At 36.3% G+C, this 10,161-nt stretch overlaps 2 protein-coding genes and 1 non-coding gene across 4 annotated transcripts; all 3 read right to left on the reverse strand.

Moving 5' to 3' along the window:
* Nucleotides 1–2,745: 2,745 nt before the first annotated feature.
* Nucleotides 2,746–4,525, reverse strand: LOC121762587 (hypersensitive-induced reaction 1 protein-like). Of its 2 annotated transcripts, none has more exons than XM_042158514.1 (6): nt 4,365–4,525; nt 3,938–4,133; nt 3,709–3,829; nt 3,541–3,632; nt 3,372–3,468; nt 2,746–3,290 (listed from the first exon to the last, which is right to left on the reverse strand). In XM_042158514.1, exons 2-6 carry the CDS (start codon nt 4,127–4,129, stop codon nt 2,929–2,931), a joined length of 864 nt encoding a protein of 287 aa, XP_042014448.1. In that variant the 5' UTR covers nt 4,130–4,133; nt 4,365–4,525; the 3' UTR covers nt 2,746–2,928. The 2 variants fall into 2 exon arrangements, with proteins under 2 accessions (XP_042014448.1, XP_042014450.1); XM_042158516.1 differs by lacking the exon at nt 4,365–4,525 and adding an exon at nt 4,257–4,275.
* A 1,787-nt stretch (nt 4,526–6,312) lies between these two features.
* LOC121760829 (probable polygalacturonase At3g15720) lies at nt 6,313–9,163 on the reverse strand. Its single transcript, XM_042156434.1, has 9 exons — nt 9,038–9,163; nt 8,503–8,637; nt 8,274–8,429; nt 8,151–8,168; nt 7,879–8,089; nt 7,720–7,801; nt 7,514–7,599; nt 6,705–6,862; nt 6,313–6,613 (listed from the first exon to the last, which is right to left on the reverse strand). Exons 1-9 carry the CDS (start codon nt 9,161–9,163, stop codon nt 6,386–6,388), a joined length of 1,200 nt encoding a protein of 399 aa, XP_042012368.1. The 3' UTR covers nt 6,313–6,385.
* A 709-nt stretch (nt 9,164–9,872) lies between these two features.
* On the reverse strand, nt 9,873–9,945 carry TRNAA-AGC. The gene has a single exon. It is a non-coding gene; the product is annotated as a tRNA-Ala (tRNA).
* Between the last annotated feature and the right edge of the window lie 216 nt (nt 9,946–10,161).

The following is a 10,161-nucleotide window of genomic DNA, read 5'->3' on the forward strand; positions in this document are numbered from 1 at the left end:
AAGAATAAGTAAAAGGCTCTGTGTCTTGGCCAAAACCAAACAAGGAAAGTTAGGATCAGATACAAGTTGTAAAAATTAGGATCAGATACAAGTTGTATTGGTCAAGTAAAGTTAAATTTTTTATTCTGCTTTATAAGCTTCAGCTAGCCATCAAACATCATTTTCAATTTGCATTGCAAAATTTTGCCAAAAAATATCATAAATGGAAAGGAGAAAGCCCAGAAATATGAAATATGAGTATGTTTTGCCTTCCTCTTGGTGGACAGAGACAGTTGATTCCCATTGTTTGCTCATTCATGTTCCAGGTATTATTGAATATATATACTACACTTTTTTTTTTGCAATGGAACATAAAAGGTTAATTAAACAACATTTGATCTGCACAATACAAACAACTGTGTGTCTAAAGTTTTGATGTGCAAGGATTCAAGAAGGATGAAGTGAGGATCCGAACAGATAGCCAAGGCCACATCATCGTGAGTGGAGAAAGGGAGGCCAACGACAACACCATCTTACATTTCGAGCAGGCATATAAAGTACCAGAAGGTTGTAACATCGAAGAAACCAATGCCATCTTAGAGGACGAGACCTACTACGTTACTATAGCCAAGAAAAACGACTCCAAAGTCGAGAACTCAATCCCAGACTCAGCTCAGGGAGACCTTAAAGCTCAAGACAGCCCTTCCGACAGCGCAGAAGAGAACACCAACGAGAATGATAGCAGTTTCTTGCAGAAAATGTCGAATATGATGAAGACGGGGAGATGCCTTGTTTTGACATCTTTACTAGCATTTTCATTGGGAGTTCTTTTTTCTCACCATTACCAGTCGACTCCACAGGTTGAGCTTGAAACATCTCGATCGATGAAGGCTGTTTTTTTACAGATTTCCATTATGTAGTTATGTTCATGAACAATTTCATTTGATCACTTTAGCAAAAATAAGGCTAGAGGTGGTTTTGTGTGTGGATGAGTGTACATTGTTTGATAAGGGCCTAATTTTTTAACAGAAAGACAACAAGAAAAGAGCAGCAGATGACCCGAAGAAAGATGGAGTGTTTCCGAACTTTCTCAAGAGATAACGAGCTAAGAATATCCCAGGAAAACAGCAGAAGCAGCATCAGATATAGGACCTTTATCTAACAAGGATCAGATTCCAAAATTAGTCCACAAATTCGAAAAAGTCGAAATATTACGATGACTAAGCTTCTTAAAAGTGTATGATATATACTATGAAACTGGACATGCCGAAAACAAAATGCAGTCTGTGTATTCTTGAAGCCACAAAAAGTCAAAGAATATTAGCCATATCTCAGTTTAAGTCCAAAGCCACTATCACATTTCAACTCTTATCTGCTTAACTAACACTCACCATTATCTTGACTAATTTTTGTATTAACTCATGATGAATGTATATCAAATAAACTAAAGCAATCACGAACACAAAGTGCACACACTAATCACTAATAACTAAATTCTAGACATCTCAAAGTGCATCAAATGAAAACAGGAATCCCAGTTTAGCTCATAACCCGGTCCAAGTAATACCACTGACAAAAACTAGCTCGAAAGCTGCAATCTTGACAACGGGCACAGAAGAAACTGCACAGTAACAAAAATCAATCATTCTACAAGTCTCTGTTTCAACCAAGCATCTAAAAACAGAGCATTCTTGAGAAATCGAAACAGAGCACACAGCAGAGTACAGAGCAAAGCTTTGGAATTGGATAGAGGAAAAAGAGAACTAGTTTGCAGTTATTTTAATCAAAGAATAATCTTTATCCATTAGGAAAAGGTGAAATCAAATGGAGTAGAGAGGGTGGGATTTTACTAGTCTAAAAAGGTTTAAAAAGTGGGAAAACTTCATACGAGAGCAAGGCAAAATTGGTTTTGCATTGTGGGTGTGTTGGCTAAACGGTTGGACCGATCCGGGTATGGAGATACCCGGTTACGACGGTACTAGTGCATACACTTTACTTGGTTTTCGTATGGTTTCCGGATATGGTAGTCCCGACTGGGTTCCTCTACATGTTTCTAACTAATAGGCGCTTGGCACCACTGGTTCAAGCCCAAGATCCCAGCAGGTATGGACATCGAATGTCGCAAGAGGAAACTGTCGACCCGGACGAGGAATTCGACACGCTGCCAAGCTCCGTACCCCCGAGTTAGTCCGGGTGAGGATATAGCTCTAATTTTATTTTAATTAAAAAAAGTGGTGGGATTATATCTATATGCCAAAATTTCGGTTAGTAGGATATTGTCATTTGTAATAGGCCATTGCTTTCTGGTGTGATTTGGTCCACTGTTTTAGTTGGTACAAGTATAAATAATCTGTTGAGATATTTGGCTACAATCATTAAAAAAAACATTTAAAAACTAAGTGTATCCAGGTCTGTTCAATCTGTCTTATTGTTATAGAATAGTTATATTTTCTGTTAATCATCTTACATTTACATTTTACAGTGCATGCCTACATGAATGTGGCTTGCGCTGATGATTCAAATAAAGCAAAAAACAAGATGTAAAATAAAGATAAACGTGGCGCTGCAGCCGAAGAGCTGAAAATGTCGGAAAAAGAAGAGAAGGATGAGCTCAAGGGAGAGGACGAGGAGGCGACAAACAAAACGAAAACCACGGATACGCTCAGACACGAAGAAGACTCATTGGATATCTTGCAAAAATGGTAGCCAAAAGAGGAAAGATTGAAATCTGAAGCATATAATGCAACAGCTGTAAATGCCAAATTATGATAGAAACATAATTAAGATCATTAAGCAAACTTACTGTACAATACACATCTTTACCAAACTCATCAAACAGAGAATAAAAACACTAAATCAGTAAGGGCTGAATGCAGAGAAGTATCCACAAATTGAGAAAGACGATGAAATAACGCTTTAACAAGACAAACTTTTGATGAGGTGCTGACGTTAAGACGGATGCTGGGAAGCCTGAAGAAGGCCGTCGCGAATCTGGGAGGCCACATCACGAACAGCGCCAGGTCCGTGTGGGATGAAGACTGCGGAAGACTTGGAGGTGGCGCCTATCTCCTTCATCGTGTCAAAGTATTGGGTGACGAGAACCATGTCCATGACATCCTTGGCAGTGGTCCCAGGCACGTTCACAGAGAATCCCAGCACGCTGTCCCTCAAGCCATCCACAATTGCCTGGCGCTGACGAGCAATACCCAGACCCGAGAGGTACTTGGCCTCTGCTTCACCTTCGGCTCTCTTGATCTGCAAAATCTTTTCAGCTTCCGCTTTCTCGTTAGCAGCCACCCTCAACCTAGCAGCTGTTATGTTTACGAATCAGAACCAAATTTCGAGTTTTCTCTAAGCTTAGCACTAAAAAGTAGTGACATAAACATCTCTACCTGCATTGATCTCATTCATGGCTCTCTTAACATGCACATCCGGCTCTATATCGACAATCAGCGTCTGCACAATCTCAAAACCATAGGCCGACATAGCCTACAAGCAAGAACAACACAATAAGATGCTACACACTTGAATTCACACAATTTTAATGAGAGATGGCTTTACCTTCTCAAGTTCATCTTCGACAGCCTTAGCAATTTCGTTCTTCTGCTCAAAAGCATCATCAAGGTTGAGTTTCGGAACACTGGCTCTGATCACTGCACAATTGGAAAAGACAAAAAACAACAGAATCAAATATCTATGCTATGAACCATAAACTTGTCAAAACTTTACCATCAAAGACATAGGCCTGAATCTGACTCCTCGTGTTGGTGAGCTTGTAAAACGCGTCGTTGGCCTTTTCAGCAATGGCGCGGTACTGCACTGAGGCCACCACATTCACAAACACATTGTCCTGATACACACAACCATCACATATTCTTCACTAAACTACAATCTTGATATAAGCATCTCCATATAGTACATAAAAACATCTTAACAATCCACCAAAAAATAGACAAACCTTGGTCTTGGTCTCACACTTGACATCTAACTGCTGCAGACGGAGAGAGAGATGGCCAGCCATCTGGCTTCCAAGAAACCAAGGCAAACAGTGGCAACCTGGCTCAAGAACTTCTTCAAATTTCCCAAATCGCTCCTTAATTGCAACGGTGGACTGGTCAACTTGAATACAGCAGCACAAATGATTCCCCATTCTCCTACACAAAAGACACCAGCTTTTCACTACTTACACAACATTTACCAGAACCAGGCGCGACCCCACACACAATTTCAAGAAATATATGTCCAGTGAATGAACACGATCAAGAAAACACAATTACCGAATTACAGTTGAAGAAAATAACTTTTTTTTTCAAGAATTCGACCTTTTAATCATCTACAGAAACATAAATTCAGCAAAAGATCAAATTTTAAAAAGGACGACTCACAATTCTTGGCCTACGCAGTAAAAAAATGGTTTTTTTCCTATGGAGAGGAGTGGGAATTTGGTGGGGGTTTATAATGGAAGGGGTGTGCTACTTGCTGGCGCGTTGCCTGCTTGGTTCCTAAGAAACATCATCATAAATTACACGAGCAATAATTGGTTAATTTACATTAAATTCATAAAATTTCGAATTCTTGATTTGTCCGTAGTTTAGTATATATAGGTCAATAATTTACCTATATTATGCGAGGATTGAGATATTTTTTTCGTCAATGATCTGAATTGGATTTTTTTTGTTCGTTTCGGAGTTAGTGATTTGTCCTACTCCACATCATGTCCCTGTCCAAATACTCCATTACATAGCTAGTCGCAATCAAGGAGCTGTCATTTATTAAATTTTTTTTCTTTTTTAATATGGTTTGTTTTAGTTTGATTTGATGCCAACTAAGACAAAACAAAGTAAGAAAACTAAAACTAGCAATTTCTAATTTTTGGCTTGATATTTTGTTAGGAGAAATGAAAAAACAATAAATACAAAGCTATTGCTGATAATTCATTCATTCTCAGTTAGTATTTTTTTTCTTCCTTTTATTATATAAGTATACCCAATATCCTTGTCTAACTAGTTCGAAAGATTGTGACATCTAACGCAATTATAACAAGACAAATAATTATTCGAAATTTCAGTATTGAGAACTACTACATAAACTAAGCTGGCAATATATCATGTGAAATTGTGAAGGGTTCCAAAAATTAAATTAGAGGTGGGGACTGGGATTGGTATTTTGAGTCGACTTAGCAAAGTCAATCAGAAATAGAAATGAGAAATTTACTTTAAATTGCCTTAATATTATCATAAATAATTGATAATGAAATGTGGGTCAGTGGGCCTGCTTCGTAGATAGTGAAATTTTCACAATATTCTTTTTCTTTTAATTATTATCCCGAGTGGAGAATATTACTACCATATTGCTCAGGAAATTCAAGGAAATTATATCAGTTGTGTTTGGATACAATTACTATCTATTTGTGAAATAAAATTCTCATTTTTTAATTTCTGTATTTTTTCTTTGCGCCATATTCTGAAGTTTCCGAGTAGAGAATGGGGTATCTCTGAAACATATATCAATGATCACTTAATATATGATTGAAGATTTATAGTACAATTGACAATTTCAAAGAATTGATTTTATATTAACTTTATAAGATTTAATGGTGAAGACATTATTGTATACGACATCAACTTGATGTTTATCTTGTAGCTACAAGTTCTATCTAATTGACTAATTTGTTGAGATGAGTACATTTTTGTTTCGTTTTCCTTTTTCATTTTGTTACTATATTTGTTTACTCTTTCCTTTTTCCAATTTTATTATATACATGTTTACTATATTAGTAAAAACTTAGAATTCCCCAACTTGGATACTTTCAACGTTTGTATAAAACTATGGTCTAATCTAATAGGTTTACGCAAAGGAATTGGATAGTTTTGTGCATTAGTCAACAAAAAAAATCGTGGAATTAATTGAGTGTATAATACAACTTCTCTTATTTCATAATGTAAATACTAGTACATATCTTATTACAAACAGATACTAGCAATTTATTAATTGTTGCGTTCGGTATGAATCATATCTATCTAAATAAGATCAAATATGTAAATTACCACGAATTATGCTACTCCTGCATATTTTGTGAGAAATGGAGACAATCTTAATATCGCATTCCTAACTTAAATATATAATATTGGTAATACACGAAATAGATATTAATATTAAAATTGATGATATATAAGAGAAAATTATTGATGCAGTCTGGAGTTAAAAGTGAATGGATAGAAGAGAGACCAAAAAATTGTAGATAAAAACGTTAATAAAGATTTTCCAGAAATCTATGAATTTAAAAAGTACAAACCTCTAATTTGAAGTTAGCTAAAAAAACAAAGAGGGTAATGTTACAATTTTAAAAATTCGAAATTGTATATCCAATAAAATACTAGTAATAAAATCGAAGCCCAGCTAACGATTACAATAAACATGAAAGTTTAGGAACGAGATGACCTAGAGCTCTTCCGAAGACGTTCTCGCAGCTGTAGGCAGCCGGCTTGGCCCCGTCCGTGACAACGTGCAAGTTCTGGACCACGACATCCCTGCAAGGCACAGCCTTGCTGCAATTCAACACCACCGCATCAGCTCCGCTTGAAATTCCCACTATCACATTGAAGCTCACGTTGCTAATCTCCACCGCATTATTCTGCACCAAATTCATATATAAACCATGATTACTAATCTCTTAATTACCACGGATCGGAGCAATTAACAATTTACTACAATTAATTCATTACACTAGTTATGTATTGGTTGCCGCCGTAGAATTGGTCTATGATGATCGGATACACCGTGTCGTGGAACCATAATTTCTCGTAATGTATGTTTCTAACATACCCTCTTCCGCCCTGCCATGTCTTGATCCTTGCACCGTTGCTTGTTGATGGGGTACGTACTAAACAAGCCCAATAGCAGTGACGGCCCATCAGCCCAAAGCACAAGGAAGAGTATCAGTTCGGCATTACCAAAGAGTTCGGCCCCAGCCGCATTACCAAAGAGTTCGGCCCCAGCCTACAGCTCGGCATTACCAAAGAGTTCGGCCCCAGCCTACAGCTCGGTAAAAGCCGACCAATCAAGCTCTACTCTCAGATCGGCAAAAGCTGCTCGGCAATAGTTCAGAAGTTCGGTCTCAGTATTCGACCGAACTGGGAGATAGTGGACTCATGCAGAACCTCCACGACCTCCACTACACGATCTATTTAGTGGTGTCAACTCATGCAGGATAGCGGACCAAACAAAGAGATAGTGGACCCATGCAGGATCTCATGACCTCCACGACATCCACTACCTAGTTAGTGGTGATGCAAGCCACGATCTTAGTTCAATGTATAAATAGAACTTAGATCAGATAGAAGAGGCGCTCTAGACATCAAATAACATATAGCAAGTCTGTATTTGTAAGCTGCAAACCAGATCAAGCAATACAATCTTGCCCTCCTTTCTTCCCGTGGACGTAGATTTACTTCAGTAAATCGAACCACGTAATTCTTTGTGTCGTGATCTATATTCATTACCTGCATTTACTACCATCAAAAATTCGCCCAACCATCACTTGTGTTTCTGAAAAGGACGTTGCTCACTGTAATATCTTCGACTATGGCTTCTGCTCCATGGTTGCCTAAGCTTCCGATGCTGAAATCAAACAGGGTTCTATTGATTATAGCGGGTTGACATTTGACAAAGGAAAAATAAATAAATATAACAGTATCTCACATTAGTGTAAAAAATGAATTAAAAATAAATAAATATAACCTTATCCCATGTCCTGGACCACAAACGATGTTGTCAATCCTTGCATTCAAGGTCCCATTAATTATTGCAATGCAATCATCTCCTGCATTTCATTCGACTCTTTAACTTCAAAATACTAATTAAATACTACTAAAAATGTAATTTGAAAAAGAAATGGACCTGTCCCAATTCTGCTACTTGTTATATGAACATTTGTACAGTATTGAAGAAGCATTCCATCAGTGTTGGGACTGTCTCCGGGAGCTTCTATGGTGAGGCCAGAGATAGAAAGCGACTGTATTCCATTGAGGACGATATGCTTCGAAGGGCTGTCCTTAAACGTCAGACCACCATCTATGCTAACATTATTTGAGTTCGAGATCTCCATAATCTATCAAAATTCAGATTTCACTTACGCATCAATTAATATTTATAAAGAAAGGAGTACTCACAGTTGGTCTGTACAGGTTCTGAAAAAAAGAAAAAAATATATGTTAGAAAGTCATTAAATTCGAAGATAATGATATATGTAATGTAATGTAATAGCATAAAACGAGTATTATTGAGATATATACGGTATTCGTCCACCATTGTTGGCCTTGGCCATCAATGATGCCTTGGCCTTTCAGTGTTAGGCCATCGACTTGGTGAAAGTAGAGCAACTGGTGACAGACATTGCCATCACATCTCCACGAGTAAGGATTATTAGGCGCCACGAGATTCCCATCTATCTGCAACAACACATTCACATTCACATAAATGGAATTGATGACTTAATTACTTCCATATATACTAAGACATCACCTTAACGGTGGTAGAGTTCGATTTACAAGGGCCTATGAAGCGCAACGGTTGGATCAAGAATGTCTTCCCTGAAGGAACCTTCATGGTCGTAGGAGACAATGATGCGCATGTTGCTTCCCATGCTTTCGCAAACGCCTGCAGCCAACAAACACCCAACATTGTCACTAATTGCCATTCCAAATCTACTCAATAAACTTGCATCATCACAATGGCATGTCCAGAACATAATAAAGGATAAATTCATAATTTCATAGATTAAAAAAATACTCCATATTTAGCGCTTATTTTTTTTCCTTTTTTTCATAAGAATCAACTGAATTTTTCAATGTAATTTAATAGTCTCTTGTCCAAACTAGTACTAGTAAAAATCAGGCACGTGCTTTAATTAGGTTCTCATGAAAATCAAAGAAAAAAACACTAGTAACATTATTAAAATTATGCATCTAGTTGATGCCACACAACAGTTAAACGTCAAAAATAAATAAAATTATGATGCAATTTCACTGGCAAGATATTTAAGCTTTGAAGATGTTACCTGTGTATCATCAGCTTGCCCATTGCCGATTGCTCCATAATCAACAACGTTACAGAATGGTGTCGACGCTGTTAAGATTGGATAACAAACAAGAAAAAAAGTTAAAAAGTTGAAAGAGTTTCTCATTTTTCAAGTTCTTTTCTTAAGGAATCGGGAAGAAGAAGATGATTTGATGAAGGCTTCGCACACATACATATATATATTGTTATACCATGTGATAACGATCATATATGATATATATATTGCTTGATAATATGTTCTTTAGATAATATTTTACGTATCGAATTGTAATCATAATCTCAGATGATAATCAATAATTGATTTGGGCTACACAATATACAAAAATAACATAATACAAATAATATTACATGTCAATCGTATTCAAATAATTTTAAATTAAAATATTTTAGCAATGAAAACCACTTTCTTTGTTTTAAAATAATTCAAAACTAACGTGGTAAAACTGTACAACTAATGTGATTGCATATTAAAATGCAAAAACAAATACTCCATTATAGCAGAATTAAAATTAGCTTAAACTTATTATATAATTAATCGGTACAATTATATTGGTATTATATGATAGATATGTAATTTAAATAATATTTCGCATGCATTAATATATTATTAAATATGATACGATTAGGTAGATTTATTGCATGATACGTCATTTTTATAATTTGAACTGCATAATCATTCAGATATTCTGCACGGAATGAATTCATACAAGCCCAAAAGAAGGCCCAAATATACAACAAAAACCAAAATGGATAAATTATGTAAGAAAGCCCAAATAATACATTAAAAATCAAAATGGCAAAAATTAAATAAGAAATGGAGATGCGGGGTATCGATCCCCGTACCTCTCGCATGCTAAGCGAGCGCTCTACCATCTGAGCTACATCCCCTTTGTTTTCACACTATAGATTCCAGTTTTTATATCATTAGTTTGGTAGGATAGGTGACTTGTCAACATTGTTTTGTAGTTATATGGCCAATAAAAAAAAGTGTATTCTTGTAGTAATATTAACATTTTTTTGTAGTTATATGGCCAATAAAAAAAAGTGTCTTGTAGTAATATTTTTTTTATTTATCTTCTCTACCGAATTGTTTCTAATAGTACA

This window comes from Salvia splendens, chromosome 13 (genome assembly GCF_004379255.2).
Source record: "Salvia splendens isolate huo1 chromosome 13, SspV2, whole genome shotgun sequence".
NCBI classification, from domain to species: Eukaryota; Viridiplantae; Streptophyta; class Magnoliopsida; order Lamiales; family Lamiaceae; genus Salvia; species Salvia splendens.

What these genes read in the sequence shown, in the direction of transcription:
- LOC121762587 (XM_042158514.1), bottom strand. Translation starts at nt 4,129, where the DNA reads ATGGGGAATCATTTGTGCTGCTGTATTCAAGTTGACCAGTCCACCGTT. An exon ending in AGTGTGAGACCAAGACCAAG is followed by an intron (nt 3,830 to 3,937) that starts GTTTGTCTATTT and finishes TGTGTGTATCAG; the next exon opens with GACAATGTGTTTGTGAATGT. An exon ending in TCGAAGATGAACTTGAGAAG is followed by an intron (nt 3,469 to 3,540) that starts GTAAAGCCATCT and finishes TCTTGCTTGTAG; the next exon opens with GCTATGTCGGCCTATGGTTT.
- LOC121760829 (XM_042156434.1), bottom strand. Translation starts at nt 9,163, where the DNA reads ATGAGAAACTCTTTCAACTTTTTAACTTTTTTTCTTGTTTGTTATCCA. An exon ending in GGTCCAGGACATGGGATAAG is followed by an intron (nt 7,600 to 7,719) that starts GTTATATTTATT and finishes GTTTGATTTCAG; the next exon opens with CATCGGAAGCTTAGGCAACC. An exon ending in GCAACCAATACATAACTAGT is followed by an intron (nt 6,614 to 6,704) that starts GTAATGAATTAA and finishes AATTTGGTGCAG; the next exon opens with AATAATGCGGTGGAGATTAG.